The following is a 17666-nucleotide window of genomic DNA, read 5'->3' on the forward strand; positions in this document are numbered from 1 at the left end:
TGTTCCAAAAGGCAAAACAGAAAGAGCATGTGTTTCTCTGTTATGGAAAATAGGTCTCGGCATGCTGGAAATTCTGCGTTTTACTTATTTTCTACCACAAATGCCCCATTTTTAAAGAAATGAATAATGTAATAATTTTCTCTGATTTATGCTTTCTTTTCTGCCTCATTTGGCACTAATGCTGTGTTATTACAAGAACAACTGTTCTCTGCAAAAAGGATGATCTTTAGACATCTCATCCAAAACCTCTGAAGTCCCTGGGAGCTAATTGAAAAGAAAGGCAGAGAGGCCGTGTACGTTGGCAGCAACTGAATACTTCCCCACTGGCCGGGCAGATTTTCTACTCGTCGCCTGATGACGCGGAGCTGCAGCTTCCTACACCTTCTCAGACAAAAAGAAAAACTCTTTTCCAGGTAGGGTACTGCGTACATGGTCAGAAGCGGCTTTCAGGTCAGAAGTCAGTAACGGTAATAAAAGGTGGGTCAGACAGGGCGCATCCGAGTCCCATGAGCAAAAGCAGAGCCGGGGGACGTCTTCAGTGGCGAGCATCCCTGGGCTTTGAAGCGGCCGCGTGCACCATCATCAGCATCAGGGTAACAGCAGGAGCAACGAGTGCCACAGCTCCTGAGCTCTCGAGGTTTGCGACGTGTGCTGGCAAGCCAAACGGCAGCAAGGAGCGTTTTAAAAAGGAACTTGGAGGAGAGTCTGGAGGGAATTAGTGTCAGGCAGGTGTAAAGAGGGTTACTTTTCCCATCTCCAACGCCTATAATTACATCTCAAATGTGCTAATAAAATCCAGTGGTTACAGTGGGGTTTTTTCTCTTTGTCAAAGTATGTACCTTACACATGCTGCTGTGACGACTAGAAAAAAATCAACTTTCTTACACTTCAAATCGCCATGCAACCACCAGAAGCGAAGACGTTGCGCCCCGCTCGGACAGAGGGGCGGAGGACCGTGTCTGGCTCCCGGGCGGGCTCGGCCCCGCCGCCCGCCTCCCGGCGGCTCTGCCCACCTCAGAGGTGCGGGGCGTAGAAGGGGCCGAGGTACGCGGGGCCGAGGAAGGGCGCGAAGGGGCCGCCGCCCAGCGGGAAGGGGGCGGCCGGCGGGACGAGGACGTTGGCGGCGGCGTAGGAGGGGAAAGTCTGGAAGGGCAGCGCGCCGGGGCCCGGCGGGCTGGGGCTGCCGCCGCCCGCCGCCGCTGCCGCGGGGGAAGCGGCGGGGGCCGCCCCGTCGGCGCCCGGGTGCTGCTTCTTCCACTTGGTGCGTCGGTTCTGGAACCAGATCTTCACCTGCGTCTCGGTGAGGCTGAGGGAGAGCGCCAGGCTGAGGCGCTCGCAGACCGACAGGTACCGCGTGGCCCGGAACTTGTTCTCCAGGGCCACCAGCTGCTCGTAGGTGAAGGCCGTCCGCGCCCGCCGCGGCTTGCCGCACCCCGCCTCGGCCCGCCGACGCCTGGCGCCCCGCGGCGAGCCCGGCTCCTCCGGACCGGGCGGGCGGGCGGCGGGCTGGGCCCCGGCCCCGGCCCCGGGCGGGCCCGCCTCGTCGCGCTCCTGCCCCGCTGCCTCCGCGCCGCTCTCCGCCGGGGAGTGCGCATCTAAGGGGAGACGGCGGCGCTCGTCAGGGGGGACGCGTCGGGGTTCCTCCTCCCGCCCCTCACCCCAGCGCCGAGCCGCCTGCCGCCCCCCGAAACCCGGCTCTTCTTCTCCGACCCCCCCCCCCCAACGTGATAAAACCAGGGCAATCGTTAAAAGAAGATAAAGGAGGGGGAAACCCGCCCGCCGTGCGAGAGCCCCTCCGCGCTCCCCGCTGTGCCGTCGCTTCTGCGGCGGGGAGGGGGAGGCGTCGATATGGATTTCTTACCAATTAAAAAAGAAGTTATTAAAGTCCCCTTCTGAAGCGAAATAAATCCCCTCCCCCCTCCCATCCCCGCGCTAATGGAGTTTCAGATTTGCGAGGGCCGGATCGATAGATGTCATCTATTAAAGGTAAGTTTTAATCGAACAATATTAGGATCAGGCCGGGGGAAGGAGGCTTGAAGTGGGCACCTGCAAGCTGCGGGCAGGAGATAGGCGGGAGTCGGTAATAGGATATCGATCAGCGGCAGCTAAGGCATCCTCCGGTGGGGACGGGCTGAGCAATTACCCAGCCGGCCGTCCCGCTGCCGGTCGGGGCCGGCCGGGGGGCCGGGGCGCCCCGGGGAAAGGGGCGCCCGGGGGCCGCCGTGCTGGGGGAGGAACACCCCGTGCCGTGCCCTGGCCGGGGCCGCGGCCCGTCCGGCGCCGGGATGGGGCGGCGGTACGCCCTGGGGTGCCCCGTCCTCCTCGGGCGGCGGAGGATGCCCCGCACGCCGGGAGGGGGACGGGACACCGAGAACTTTGCCCTTCGCATCATCGAGACTCAAAATACGGCCCCAGCACCCCCCCCCCCACACACACACCCCTTCCCCCGCGCTGCCCGTTACATCTTCCTGCGGGAGCCCCGCACGGGCAGCGCACCCCGCCGGGCTCGGGGGGCCGCGGGCCCCCGTCTGCCGGCGCCTCCACCTGCGCGCCCCGCCAGCGCCGGCCGGAGAAACTCGAGCGCGTTCCTACCATGTGCCTCTAGTTTATTCCTCCCGCTGCCGGGAGCAGCAGCGTCCTTTCCTACTTCAACTCTTCCCAAACTTTTCTCCCGCTCGCCCGAGCGGGGGGCGCTGCCCCAGCTCCCCGCGGCCGCTTCGCGTCTGCTGCTGAATTTCTGGGGATCCAGGATGTCTAAGATGGAGAAGGAGATTTTATGATGGATGGGGGCCGCCTTGGCCCCGCGCTCCGGGCATTCCGGCATCCCCCCCCCACCCTCCGCGCTTCCCGGAGACCTGCTGGCTCCCAGCGCGGAGCCGGCGGAGGGCTGCGCCGGGCGCGGAGCCGGGGCGCCTGCCGAGCCGCACGCCGCGGCGCGGAGTGAGTGAGCGGCGGGGAGGAGGGTCGGGCGGGGAGGGCGGAGGGGCCGGCGGCGGGGTGGGGGCAGAGGAGGGGGCAGCGCAGCCATTGGCACGCCGCCCCCGCGCCCCCCTCCCCGCCGCGCTGGCTCCGCGGGGGCGCAGCCGGGCGCCTCCCTCCATCCCAGCCTCCCGGCGACGGGGCTTTCCCGTTACCTGCCCCGCGCTGGGTGGCGGAATGCGGAGCGAGGTGGCGGGGGGGGGGCGGCCCGGAGCGCTGGCACCGGACCCGGCTCCTCCGCCAGTGCAGGGATGCGACCGCACGTGGCAGCCCGCCGGCAGCTGCGGTCCCCCGGGGTCCGGAGAGCCGCCAGCCGCCCCCGTCCCCCCGCCCTCCGCTGACCCACCCGCAGCTCCCCCGGGTCGCTGACGGTCCAGCGGGGCGAGCCTCGTGTCTCAGAGGGACCCGGAGAGGAGAGGGCGGCTGCCGCATCCCTCCACTGCGCCGAGCAGGCTCCAGGCTTGAAGCACTCTCTGCCAGCGGCCGCTGTTTCAGATGTGAAACTGCTGTGTGGTCCACAGGGAGATGTGAGCAGCTTCTCATTTTGGGGCAGCTCAGGGTCTGCCTGGTTCGGACTCTGGGCCAAGGGCTGTCCCTAACTCTTGCAACTCACCCGTGGTGTTCACACTATTCCCAGTTAATAGGCAGGGAAACTGAGGCATGCCTGCGCTGGGGGAGGACCTGCCGCACGGAGCAGCGCCCTGACCAACCCTCCTTACCTGGAGTGGAAAGGCTTTGTTGTCTGTTCGTACCTATAACTGGGACAGGGAAGGCAACAGCAAGCCAAGCCTCTCCACCCTGCACCAGCCCACGACCGCCACCACTCCTAGCCAGCCGTGCTTATTAAAAACTTGCTAGCAATGTATTGCTGTATGTCAGAGGGATGCTTTCCCCTCTCCTTAGCGTTTCTGCATTTTGTTGGTTCCGCGAATCAGGCTGAGGTGCAGATGAAGGGGCACCCTTCAGCCGGAGGAGGCAGGGAAAGGCAGTCCTCGGTGGGAATCTGCTACTCCGCCTGCTTTTACTCCTAGGAAGAGGTGCAGACCACAGCCCTCCTCCTCTTTACAGGTGTCTCAGCCTCAGCAGAACTGGGCTTTCTGTTTGCCATCGCAAAGGCATAGGCCTTAAGATAACGGGAGAGCGAGAAGACAAGATGAAGATGTGGAGAGCAATGTGATGACAAGTAATTGTTATTGTTAATTATGTGGTGGCAACATCCGAGAGCCCATTTGGCACTGGCCTCTGGTATGGGATACTACACAGACATAGAGGGGAAGGGACCTCTGTCCCGAGCAGTTCACACATCAGAGCTACAGAGCGATAAATCTTAGTTTCGGGGATGCACCCTGCATCAAAATGAAGGTGGTGGTAAACCGGACAACACTGCCGTGTGCCGGTTAAGTATTGCTTATGTATTTGAAGTCCCTTGAGGTGCAGAAGAAGGAGAAGGAAGGGGAGAGGAGCAGCTGCAGCTGCTGGACAGCATGCTTCAGAAGTGAGATCAAATAAAGAAAAAGGATGCGAAGTCTTAGTGCAGATCCTATTAATGTTTTTGAAACAAGATTCTTTTTTGGGGCACAACATTAGTTTCAAACTACACGGAGAAATCACAGGTATTGTCATATGGTAAATAAGTGCGTGGGTCACTATTTAAAGAATGCTTGCAAGCCTTGGCAGTGCCAGAGATTTTTTTATGTTTGAAAGAAAAAAAAAATCTAACCTGACGTATGTGAGACTACAAATACTTCTGTTTGAGTTATGGTGTCTGCAGGAGCTGAGACGGTAAATTGTAGCATTGAGGTTAATTTCTGAGCTAGCAGTCATCTTCAAAAATCATCGGTTTAACATGTGCGTGCACACCGACCTGCAAACATACATGCATGTAGAAAGGCACACACGGAAAAGCACACGTTCATGGATTAGTTTTAGCAGTCTGTTTGAAGTTGGTCCGTTTCCCAGCTCAAGCATTAAAATTCAGCCCAAGTGCTGTCTTTAAATTGCTTTGATGCTAGGTGGGTTTCAACCCTGACCTGTCCTGACGGCAAGTGATGGCTGTAACAAGCTGCGGATCAATATTCATAGCGGGTGTCCTGGACTGATAACACTATCCAAGACAATGTTCACTATCGGTGGAGACAGCTGAGATATTGCGCCATTAGTGATGTTGTTTTAAATAACCTGATCCATTTCTGGGTCTATTTAATGAATTTCGGGGTTTAGATATTATCTTTAGGGAGAAGCCAGAGGCTATTCCAGAAACAGTGATGCAAATCAATGCTGCCAAGGCTCCTCTGCTTTTCTCAAAACAAAGTGGACTATCATTCCACCACAGCTCCTTATATATTCTGGGAGTCACGGCACGCTATTGATAGTATTAGCAATAAGAAAGTATTTGGACTTTATCGAGGGAGAAAACAATATTATCTGTAAAGCTGGAACACGGTTGATAAAATCTTATCCGTGATTGTAAAACGCAGGGGATCGGTTCAGTTCTTTATATGACAAGCCAGTGGTTTTTTCTCAGTTGTCTATATGAAGCGCTGGGCACGTATGAGAAGGTACCATCGAGGAAGGGCACGGTCTTGTCAGCGTTTCGGCTGAGCTGACGTGGGCCTCGTCAGGCTTCTGCTGCTGTGTGGATCAGCGCCTTGGTTCCCAAGGGCCGAATCCTGCCCGACTTCAGTTCCTACGGACCCTCAGAGGCACCCAGGGTGATACGGGGTGCGATACGGGGTGCGATACGGGGTGCACGGCAAACCGAGCTCCGCAGCGGCCGGGGGAGCGGTGCGGCAATCCGCCCTCGCACCGATGGCCGTCCCACCGCGCTCCCGAGGGAAACTGCGGGGTGGGAACACGCCAAGCTCCTCGTCGCTCCGGAACAGTCTGACCCGAATCAAGAACCCGGGGCGCTCACGCGAAGGAATCGCTGAGGGCCTGGAGCTCTGCCGGGAATGACAAAAGCAGTATAAATTCTTAAGAAAACATGTACGTTGTCTTCACTTTGGACAGCGTCCGACTCGGGTGGCGTGAGTATTTCAGAGGATGGAGGTTTCTCCAGAGGGTGGAGGAGCGGTGGTTTTGGCCGACGGACGGAGACGCGGGGCGCTTGCCGCGCTGTGGAAAATGCTCCTGCTATCCCCTTGGAACACCAACCTCGGTCCACGCAGCCACCTGCCTCAGGTGCTTAAAAAAAAATAATAAATTAATAAATTACATGAGAGGCGGGGCGGGGGCGGAACGACTTGAGCAAGGCTGCACAGTGTAACCCCGGGCTCCCCCGCCGTCCCCTCCCCGGACTACCTTTCCCAGCAGCGCCCGCGGCTCGGCTGGGCTCGGCTCGGCTCGGCTCGGCTCGGCTCGGCTCGGCTGGGCTCGGCTGGGCTCGGCTCTGCTCGGCTCGGCTCGGCTCGGCTCGGCTGGGCTCGGCGGGTGGGCGATGGCGGCCTGGGCGCGGGCGGTGCGGGGGCTGCTGCTGGACGTCAGCGGGGTCCTCTACGACAGCGGCGGCGACGGCGGGGTGCCCATCGCCGGCTCGGCGGAGGCGGTGCGCAGGTGGGTGCCCGGGGCTCGGCGGAGCAAGGCCCGGCCCAGGGCCCCCCCCCGTCGGGGGAGGAGGAGGCCGAGAAGGGGCCGGCGGCGTCAGGGCCCCCCCCGGGGGTGTGTGTGGGGGGAGCACCCCAGAAGATGGCGGCGCGGGCTTGGCACCCCAAAACGCACAGTGTGGGCCTGGCCCTGGGCTTTGGAGCTGCCCCCAAAGGCGAGTGAGGATCGGGGTTCAAAACCACCCCGGCTGCGCAGCCCCCCCCGCTTTGCTGTGTGCAGTTGAGTGGGACAGGACAGCAAACGTGGACATTCTGGTTCACCTTGGTGTTTCTGAGGCTTATTTAAGCTGTGAGGGAGTCGGCTGAGTTTGCAGATCTGCTGTCCCTGGGCTGGTGGGGAAAGCAGCCCGGAGCAGCACGGGCAGATCGCATCCCGCTTGGTCTTGTATTTACTGTCCTCGTCACACGTGTAGCAAGAGCGGGCAGTATACAGGAGGTCTGGTACATTCCCCCGGCGATCAGTTTTAAAATACTGCCCATACTGGCATGGTACTTCTGTAAGTTGGTTAGCTTTGCTGTCAAATGGGCTGGGACTTCTTGCAGAGAACTTGCAACCCAGCAGAAATGGAGAATTTCCGTGCTGCGGTTAATGATTGCCCAGGTTAAGTGACTCAAAAGAAAGTATTGTCATGGCAAGTTACTCACCAGTGCCCACAGGTAGTGAACTGCCTTGCTTTTAGCTGGGTAATGTAATCCAGTTAACACAAGCTAAGTAACCGCCGCTAAACAGACAGTGGTTTCGTTTATTTAGCTTAACCAACTTTAATTAACCAGGTTGACTTGCCAGTGTGTCTGTATCGGCCCTGCTTGGCCAGAGGAGCAGGATGGGGCTGGGGGAGAGCTATGGCCGCAGGGCCATCTTTGTTTAAAGGCAGGTATTGGTTTGTGGGTCTGCCCCGCTGGAGGAGGCCGTGGGTTTCCAGAAGAGCCTTTTGGCTCTATGTGACGTTCTGCTAACCCACTGCAGAAAATCCAGATCTGTTTCACGTGGCGAGTACTGCTGCGTGTACCCCACTTGAAATGTTTTAAATGTCTAAATACTGAACCCATGTGAAACGTTGACAGCCTGCTTGGTGAGCACCTCTGCGGCTTCTGTCCTCCAGGGCCATCCAGCACGGACAGACTTGTGGCGAGTGCTTTATTGAGCAGGGAAATATGCAGGAAGAAATATTGAAATCACTAAAATTAATCATATGAGTTCAGTTAAGTATGTGCCTAAATGTTGGAACCGCCATGGAAAAGGCAGAACTGGAGAAGATCCAAATGTACCGGTAATAAAATAAGTCTTTGCTGCTTTTTTGTTGTTTTCTTTTTTAATTCTATCTTTGTTCGTATTTCTTGAAATACATGTAGCGAGCACATAAAGTGTCATCAGATGAATCATCTGTTTTCGTCTACAGGATCAGAGTTTCCAGCGCTGTCAGAAAGCATCGTATGGAGCAAGTTTAAGGCTTATTGGGGCTCTTGGCCCATTTGTGGTGCTCAGCTGGCCCCAGCCGGCCAGGGGGAGCTGCGGGTGCCGGGACGGCTGATGGGAGAGCAGTGTCCCGAGGGAATTAGGTGACATTAGGCAGAGAGAAAAGATGCTTTTATAAAGACATCGCATTGAAATCCCATGGCATGTGCGTTTTCCAAGGGATCGCGTATGACTATGGTTCCCATTCCTCCATGTACCCTTTACGCAACATTTCAGCGTGGTTTCTGTTCTTGTGCCTTTCCATAGCTATGCTACAGGCTCAGGATTTGAAAGAGACCCTAAGAGAAAAGGCTTGTAGCAAAACGAAACCATTTGTTTTCCCCTGGGTTGTGTAGAGCACCCGGTTTACTGACTGCAAAGGGGCAGGCACTGCTGGGGCACCCTCTGCCAGGATTAAACTTCCCTGGCTTTCCTTCTTGTCTCACACAAATCCTTCTTGTAATATTGCTTCCCGCTGAGGCTGAGGCCTGTACCAGCTGGTCTGTCGGTGAAGGAGAGTCTTCTCCTGCTCTCCATCTTCCAGGAGAACGCATCTTACCACCCTCCTCTCATTTCTTGCCCGCTGGCACTTTCTGCTGGGACCATCGCATATGCTGAGTTTGTGCAGAGCATAGCACGGGGCAGCCTGTATCGTAGCTGAGGCCTCCAGGCATGGCCAAAACAAGTATAAATAACATACATAGTTACTGTCGGAGATCAGATAATTCCTTTAAAAACCAGGACATACTCAGTAATATCTGTATTACGGTTTGCCAGATGCTTTTGACATACTGGTTTTTTTCTCCTAGATTTTTAAACTTTATTTTCCGTCAGGTTGCAGGTTATTACTTAACAACTTTTGTCACTGCATGTGCTGAAACCTGCCGTACGGAGGCAACGTAAACTGCAATTTAACTTATAGCAATGTCAGAAATACGCCAATGGAACAACAATAAAACTCTGGCCTTGGGCTAAATGTAAGATATTACGGGTTTGCTCTTGAAATACTGGAAATGTCCGTGGGGCTTCTCTGCAGCTCTGTGCACGAGGCATGTTTCCTAGGGAGCGTGCTGGGAACATGATGGTTGTTTTTAGCATGTGTGGGCTCCGTGGAGATTCATATCAACAAGCAATGGAGAAGCGGTGGTCGTAGCTGTGAAAATTAGAGACAGCAGAAGTGAGTATGGAAAAGTGCCAGGAAGGAAAAAAAAAACCAAAACGTTTTGTTCAGTTCATTTGATGTAAGTGGTTAAGAATAATCATTTTCCTTGGGTAAAGTCAAGTAGCCTTATTTATCTGCCTATTAGGTTGGTAATTGTTCTAGCTCACACCATTTAAAATCTTTATTGACTCATTATCCTATTGCCAGTTGGTCATTAATATTTGTGTCTGCGTCATAGTACAGCTCAGTGGTTTCAAACAGATGGATTAAAGCTAAAAGCGGATCTTTTTTAATTAATTCATTTTTGTATCAATTAAAAAGTCATAATTGCAGATAGATGGGAACTCTATAACTAACTCAAATTGATACGATCTTTTGCTAAAAGAGATATCCAAAATCTCTTAGTGCATATATATATATATATATGTCCACTAGGAGTCTTAAATACCATTTTGATAATTCATACTACAGATACGAGCTCTCATAACATGACGGCTGACCTGTTCTCTTCAGATTGTCTTGCTACATCATCTCTGACACCATTACAGCAATTAACTTCGTGTAGCAACACATAGTGCACACCGATAAAAAACATAAGTAAACATTTTCATTTGCTGTTGGTTTCATATGACTGAAGCCATTTTGACTCCTCTAAAACTACGTTTGCTGCATTATTTTTCTTGTTTTCAGCCAAATTCTGCTATGCAGTTATTTCAGTTAGTATTGAGAGAGTAGCAATGTCATTTCTGCCAGCAGAATTTGGCCTGTTTTATATTTATGATGGCTGCAGGGGAGTGGTTCTCTCTTGTTTGTTTGTTTTTAGCTAGCAATACAGTCAGATGGAGCAGAAAAATGACCAAAGACGCTCATGGACACTGAAGCATCCTGACCAAGATGACATTCAGTAACACTTCCCTGTGCCGTAGAGACCCTCGTGAGGAAAGCATCAGTAGTCGCTATCCAAGTTGGTATAACTTGTGATGAAACGCTAAGTGTTACAACGGTGACTGCTTTATTTATTGCTAATATACCTGCATCTCTGATAAATTTTACATGTGAAATATCTTAGGATTCAGTATGCACTGAAAGGGAATTGGTGAATCGGAGGCTGAAAGGATGAACACAGAAGTACTTGTTGTACAGAGCAGACCTCCTTCTGTGCTCAAGTAATGATAAAGTGAATCTGGATCCTTGTTACTCAGCCGGACTATGGCAGACAGGCACCCGTGTGCCTAAGGGCATTGGCATGGTTTAATCCAGAAGCCAGGGTGCCAGGAATGTCATTAAATCCAGCGGGGACCGTTATTGTTAACTTTAGGTGGGGATATTGGAGTGGTGGGTGACTAGAAAATCCAAAAGCAGCTTGGCAAGATAATTTGGCTCTTTAAAACTTTTAACCCATAACGTTTCTTGATTGTTTAGTTTACGGTGGCATAGATTTGTTGTTGTTTTAAAAAAATCCTTAGAGTTAAATAAAACACATCTCTTCTGACTCTGCACCATTAACTGGCAGACCCAGTGGAGCAGATCAGAAAGCCCATCTGTGACTTAAAGGCTTCTTCTGGAGCAAGCCTTAACAGTGCCTCTGTACTGTGCTGTTTTTGTCTTAATTGATTTACACAGCATTGACACGAGGTGAGCTCTTCGGTTTTTATCTTACAAATAGCAGGGAGCTGGTCTCTTACAAGACAGAAGGTGGTTAAACAGCCATAAAAGATGCTCAGCCTGTTCTCCGTTATTTGCATTTACAGCTGTGTGCTGATAGTGTGCCCATTAGCATATCCATATGAAAAGCACACAGTAGTTGGACATTTACAACATCCTGTTGTTTGGCCAGTATAGTGCATCTGTTAGCGCAACTTTCTACAGAGTCCTTTAAAAGAGCAACGGAAATCTGGGGAGCAGGGAGGCTGGGGAGCAGCTGGACAGTCGTGTTAAAATAAAATACCTGGAGAGTCTAACAAGGCGAAGATTGCAAGGAGAACAAGCGGAACTGGAACCGTAAAGCAATTCAGCGTGCGGGGGTTCGGGTGGGACAGTTGTGAGTTTACAAAGAGCCATCTGAAAGTGTGTGTGCGACAAGGAGTAGGAAATCTTTGTTGTCGCAGAAGATAACCAAAGCATGGCTTAGCATGGTCTATGCAGATGTTCAAAGTTTCAAGGCTTGCTATGCCTTCAGGACATGCACTAGCAAAGGAGTTGTCCTTTTTCAAATAAGCCATACAAACTCTTGTGTAAATATCCGTTCATTTGTCTTTGCACTTAACTCTTTTTGCACTTTCTATCCATGGATCCCAAAGAAGGGTAGGCTTCACCTGCCCTTTCTGAAGCCGCAGAGATGCAAAAAGATGAAGCAGTCCTGTATTGTCATGTAGCTTTCTGGCAGAGCCAGAAAGAGATCCAGGAATTGGTCCTCAGTGGGTACAGAGCTGTCACAGCTCCTCTGTAGTCTGTAACATTAGCTATGGCCTCAGTTTTCTGAGAGCAGTGGACCTTCCCAACCCGTATTTACTTTCCTAATCAGCAATGTTCATTATTTTTTTAAAAAGGTCTGTGTCCCTGAAGTTGTGGGTACTCCCAAGTGCTGTCTACACAAACTGCATGAGTAAGTGCTTACCCTTTTGGAATTTAAACATCATTAACCTTTAGGGTCTTGAGCTACTTACTGTCCATCAGCACGATTATGTGCCGTACAAATATTTACCAATAAAGAATAATAGAAGATACTACAGTGATAGCTATTACCTAACGGTACTTGTTCGTCCACTACCTTGTACAAATACTGATTAATCCCTGGATGGATGAGCAGCACTCTGCCTCGTTCTGTGCTGGCTTGTTTCAGTTTACCACTGCGGTAGTAATTTTTTTCCCCCCTCTTTCATGTTTGCTGAGCTCAGTCTGGAATCTTAGAATCGAGTCTGATTCTTTGTGTATCCTCAGCAGGATCGTCATTCAGATTCCATGCTGTCTTTGCAAGTGAGGCACTGGAAGTAGCTGTCGATTGCTTCCAGATTAAAATCACACCATGTTTGTTGGAACGCAGCTTGGTCTTGGAGCTATTGCAATGGAATAGTATAGTACTTTCTAAAGTAGGTAAGCAGAGCATGTGCGAGTGAATTCTTTCTCTGTACAATAGGCTAAGTGAAACCTTTGGGCAATTTACTTTCTTTTTCCGAGAAATAGAATTCATTATTTACAAACAGATGCTGTTTGTAGACAAAGTAAGAATTTGACAGAGACAAAGATAACTTGGTTTTGACTGAAATTTTAATGGAATACTTAGTAGCTTCAGAGGCAAAAAACCCCAACCACTTTTAGAATAGAATGAAAGCTATGGGAGTGTGATTCATTATATTGTCCATAAAAATGTTTTGCTTAATGCAAATAAATATATTCCAGACCTGTTCATGCTACCTGAATCCCCAAAGTTCAGATTTTTTTCTTGACAGCTCCAAGTGGAGAGTTACCAAGTATTTAAAGTCTATCACAGGTTACTTTTGTTACAAAAAACACCCATATGTTTGAGTTGTACTCGATATTGTGTTGCTGCGATATAACAATTGGGCAGCCACTGCAAGGCGAGGTGAGAAGCCCTGATTCAGTTCTTGAAGTGTGCTTGAAGTCTGGGGCTGCTAGGTGTAATACTTCAAGCTGATTTGGTAATCTGCAGCGATTAAATGCATCTTGTTACTGAACATAATGCACCAGAAGGATTTTTCTTACATTCTGCTTTGTGCCTCCTTTCTGCAGATTCACTTCAAAAGCATGTATTATTTTTATTAAATATTTAATTCTAGATTTCACTGTTGTGGCATATTGTTGTCTACAAATCTGTAGACAAATCTGTTGTCTACCCTTCTGTTCAGGCAGGTGGAATATAATTTATGGTATCAGGTATTTGGTTCAGTAATTGTGGGTGGTATCCAGCTGTATTCAGCGTGTCAGAGAGAGGCAGCCTTTGTAGAAAATTCAGGACAAGATGGATTTTGTGTTTGCTTTAATGTGCAAGTTCCAGTATTTATTTCTATCGCTGAAAAAAACAGGATGATTGAAATACCTAAATAAAGGTGTTGGTATGTTTTTAAAGTTTACTTTGAACAACAATTCAGTGATTTATCAGTTTTTGCTGCCAAACAGTGTCACAACTGGTGTTTCCAGAGTCTTTAGTTTTCTAACGGTACCCTTTCTTATTTCACCTTTGCCCACCCTTAAATAATGTTGGCCTCCTTTCTCGTGGCTCCTTCATATGTGCCTATTAATCTGCCTTCATTCCTGTTCAAAGGTAATGCCCTCCTATTTTTTAATCCCTTTTGCAATCCCTGCTTTGGATTCCCTCCAAATTATCCACTTCTATATATAGAGAGAGGTGAGCCATATGGGTCTGGAGAGGAAATTGTGCTCGTGAGATAGCAGATGTAGAGATGCGTTTCAGACACAAGAAAGCAAGGGGGAGCGGGGCCAAAAAGTGCCCTACGTAAGGATTTGTCAGGCCAGCCTTGCTATATGGAGCAGACAGCTGGACCACCAGAGAACGGCAGTTTTAATGGGCTCGACTGTACTCAGGGCCAATGACAGGACATCAGTGAATGGAAACACCAGGAGATCAGGGGACAAAAGTAGCATCAGAGATGCGACAACAAGATTTAAGCAGTTTGGACATACTGTGAGGATGGCGGAAATCAGAGGAATGGGAAGGTTTGGACACCGGGATGAAGAAGGAACAATCAGAAAGCAAGCCAACGTTGCTGTGTCACAGGAGCGTATGTCGGGTTTCATCCACGTTCCTCTGATCTCATCGCACCCACCGAGCAAAACACCGAGAAGTTCAGTGTTTCTGTGGGATTGGGAGACGCTTGTGCTGTGAAAGCTGGCCAAATGAACTAAGGATGGAGGAGGGATTTTATGGCTGGCCTCCTTCAGACTTTTGAAATAATGATTTTGCTTGGTGTTATTTCAGAAGCTGAAGTTGAAGATGAAAAATGCTGCTGAAGTAGCCCCTAAAATAGCATGAATGCAGATTCACGGAGAAAGGATAATGCATTATTGCCACAAATACTCTTTTTAAGCAGAGGGCACATAAAGCAGAACGTATGTACTCCCCCGACACAGGCATTTCCACAGCTGGACCCCAGAAGGGGTTATCGCTTTCAGCCAGCGCTGAGCCAGAAAACCCTTTTGCGTCCTCTTCTCAGGTGTGCATCCTGCTCCAGCAGTGGGAGGTTCTCCTGGGAAAAGCCTGCAAGATCAGGCTCGGGATTTGCATTATTTCATAGATATAACATAATCTGACACTTCAAGATGTAACCTGTTCATCGCAGGGGTAGGAGAGGCTTTTTGCCTTCTGTGTAGAGCAGTGTGTGACTTGCTGGGTGAATTACTCCCCAGCAGTGGCAGGGCCAGCCAGCGAGGCTTTCGTGGGCAATGGAAAAACATCCCATTGCCTGCTAGTCAGCAGTGTCTGAGGGCACAGAAGATTTTGATACCTCCCTTTGTCCTGATCACTCACCATTCTGTGGTCTGGATGAGATTTTACCCACTGTTACGCAGACTGTCGGTTCTCCATCAGCCAGGCAGTCTAAAGAAGTGGTATAAATTTCTGCTCTTTTCAAACTCTTTCTTCTGTATTGACCTTGAAACTAGGCAAGTCATTTCTACTTTTGACCATTATGCTCAGTTTCTTGGCTCAGTTTCGTCTCCTCTTGCCAGGAGATATTTTACCTGTAGCACCAGCATGCTGCCTCTTGCAGAGGGTGGTAAGCAAACGTTAGCCTTGCCCAGGTGGGAGGAGGGCATTGCTGCACAAGTCCTGGTTTTACTTTATTGTTCAGTCGCAGGTAGATAACTCTACAGTACTGTTATTTCCCCGTGTTTCAGAGATGGTATTAGAGTGCTGACAAGTTTACATGGAAGCACACTGGTATTCATCTGCTGATGGAAAAGAATCAAATGGCATAAGTGCTTAGCATGCTTTCTTGTCTTTTAAATTAAAAAAACCCCAAACTACTCTGAAAAACCAAAAGCAGGATAAAAAGCCAGTTCTGGAAATCTCATAACCAGTACTCTTCCAAACCCCTTTGAAGTTGGTGTTGGAGAGTTGCCAAGTTCAGCCTTGTTGCCTCTTCCAGGGTTTCACTTTCTGTCCCCCTCCCTGTCTGCACAGGACCTGCCAGTTGCGGGCAACACTCTCCTTCTGCTCCCGTGTTAGGAAAAATCTTCACTGCAAAAGGCAGTGGTCAAAGTCTGAAGTTTAGCCTCACATCGTGTCCTTAGTTGCTTCTGCCACGTGCAGGACAACGTGAATTTAAGGAGTGATGGCTTCTTGCCTAGATCCTGAGGCCATTTCTTTTCTTACGGGTGTCGCAACCTTTACATCATCTAAAAGAACAGTTTTTGTGTTTTATATGCCCAAAGGCTGCCCGTAAAGGTTGGCAAGGGCAGTTGGTTAAGTCTGCACAAGGTCAGTCAGGATGTCTAATAATTGTCCTAACACTTTACCTGTTATGGAACAATAATGAGAGTTTTTTCATTATTTTCGGGTGAGTGAACCTGGCAGATGCTGACAGCCAGCAGATGTGTAAAGTTCGAGGTGATTTGTAAGGGACCGGCTCATCTGACGCACGGTAATTGCATTGTGGGACATTGTCACTCAGCGTCGTGTCCTGCTCCAGCAGAACGAGGTAAAGGTCAGTTCAAAGAACTGGCGTAGCATGAGGGGCAGCTTGGGGCTGAAATTAATAACCTCATTTCCATCTCTCCCATATACATGTGCTCACAGCATGCCTGGAGCCGGGTGGGTGCCCTGGTTCTAGATTTAGGGATTGTTTGGGTGACTGAGCAGTTGTTTCGGTCTGGAGTGGGTTTAAGTGCCTCCTCTGGTAAGGTTTAGAAAAAGTCTCCTTACCCACCTGTTGGTGTGTTGGTTCTGCACTCATCTGTCGGCTTATAATTTTGGGCTTGGAAGTTTCTCTGTGACTTGCTCCTTTGCTTCAGCACCTGTGTGCCGCGGCAGCTCCCCCGGCAGCCGGTGCCTGCTCCGCCAGCCCAGCCGGCGCTGGCAGCAGAGCCTGTGCGGCACGCAGCTGGAGGGGTGCAAACGGACTTTTCGTCTGCTTCCTGCTGCCCTGCACGCTCTGCCATCCCCTCTGAGAGGGGATCCTAGAAGTTTCTTTTGCTGCAGAGATGCTTTTAGCCGAGTTTGCTATTTGTGACACCCCAAAAGGTCAGAAGCTGATCTCCCTTCACGCCTAGCTCCCTGCATGCAAGTGAAGTTCAAGTTCCCCCATTCCTGCCCATGGACATTAGGAGCGGTGTGAGCAGTCATGTTGGAAACGGAGCGGATTTGTCTCAGAGCGAGCCTGCTGACGGCCCTGAACGGGGAGCCAGAGGTGGCCTCGGGACGTCCGCAGCTACCTGGACCATGCAGAGTCCGTGCAGCATGGAGCGCAGTACTGCCTGTCTGTCTGCTCAGCTTGCGTTCTAATCAGGATTGATTTCTGGTGCTTCGGGAGTCTGCCTGGGATCTTTATCACAGCTGCGATATATAGAAGTTAGCTGAAGCCCTGATTGACTGGCTTTCCTGGGTGTGCCTGCACTTCTGTAATATAGATGCTGATAAATCTGTAATACGCTGGAGATCTTGATAAAATGTGTGTTGTGTATTTCATCTGCTGTTGCCTCATTCTTCTGTACTTGCAGGTATCTAATCCCTTGCTCTTTATCTTGTAAGGCATCACATTACAAATTTTGTTCTTTGTTCCTCTCCTAACATCCCCACACTTGCTGGCACTAGAAATTGCAATAACTTGCTCTGCACGTGCTTCCTAAAATGTGAACACGGGTGGCTGGGTCAGCTCAGTAGCTCGAGGTTTCCCGTTAAGCTGGCCAGTTTAGCAGCAGTGCCCCCAGCGCAGTATTGACTCGCTGTGCAAAGCATCTTGCCTCCATCAGACAGAGACCTTCAAGCCGTCTCTTTTAGTTCCTCTTTGTGTCAAACCTGACTGTGAAACTGAAGGGGAGTTTTGCTGTAAACATGCGTAGAGCCAGGAATTCCTCCCATGGAGAACCGTTGTTAAAAGCTCCCGCTGATTATTTAAGCTCTGAGTTATAGTTGTTTGCTGATGCGTGCTGGCCTGCAGCGCTGCTTATGGTCCCCGTGCTGAGCATTGAGGGATGGATTCATCCCGGTGTGTGTATAATCATGTTTGTACTGGTGAGTGTGACTGCATCGTACAAGGATTTGGTAGAGAGCTAGCAGAGGGTCTTTTTAGAGATGCTAACTTTGAAGGAAAAAGTGGCTTTTAATTGAAAAGGTACTTTTGTAGAAATAAGTCTTCACTGGAGTTCTTGGTGATTTTTCTTTTGTTTAGTGTTCCAGAATATTTTTGAGAGTCCTTTTCATGTCTCACCAGAGGACTCCTATTTTCTGACCAGCTTGGCCTAACTCTTTGTAGACCTCACCTGATCCTAA

At 50.6% G+C, this 17666-nt stretch overlaps 2 protein-coding genes across 2 annotated transcripts in view; one reads left to right on the forward strand and one right to left on the reverse strand.

Annotated features, from left to right (window-relative positions):
- Window positions 1–1014: 1014 nt before the first annotated feature.
- Window positions 1015–2824, reverse strand: NKX1-2 (NK1 homeobox 2). The gene is made up of 2 exons (XM_059821375.1): window positions 2648–2824; window positions 1015–1476 (listed from the first exon to the last, which is right to left on the reverse strand). The coding sequence occupies exons 1-2, from the start codon at window positions 2822–2824 to the stop codon at window positions 1015–1017; spliced, it is 639 nt and encodes a 212-aa protein (XP_059677358.1).
- Window positions 2825–6415: 3591 nt separating this feature from the next.
- Window positions 6416–17666, forward strand: part of LHPP (phospholysine phosphohistidine inorganic pyrophosphate phosphatase) — a 90061-nt gene continuing 78810 nt past the window's right edge. The window contains exon 1 of the mRNA XM_059821291.1: window positions 6416–6531. Within this exon, the coding sequence (XP_059677274.1) occupies window positions 6416–6531 (116 nt within the window). The remainder of the gene's footprint in view (window positions 6532–17666) is intronic.

The sequence above is a fragment of the Gavia stellata genome, chromosome 9, assembly GCF_030936135.1.
Source record: "Gavia stellata isolate bGavSte3 chromosome 9, bGavSte3.hap2, whole genome shotgun sequence".
Taxonomy (NCBI): domain Eukaryota; kingdom Metazoa; phylum Chordata; class Aves; order Gaviiformes; family Gaviidae; genus Gavia; species Gavia stellata.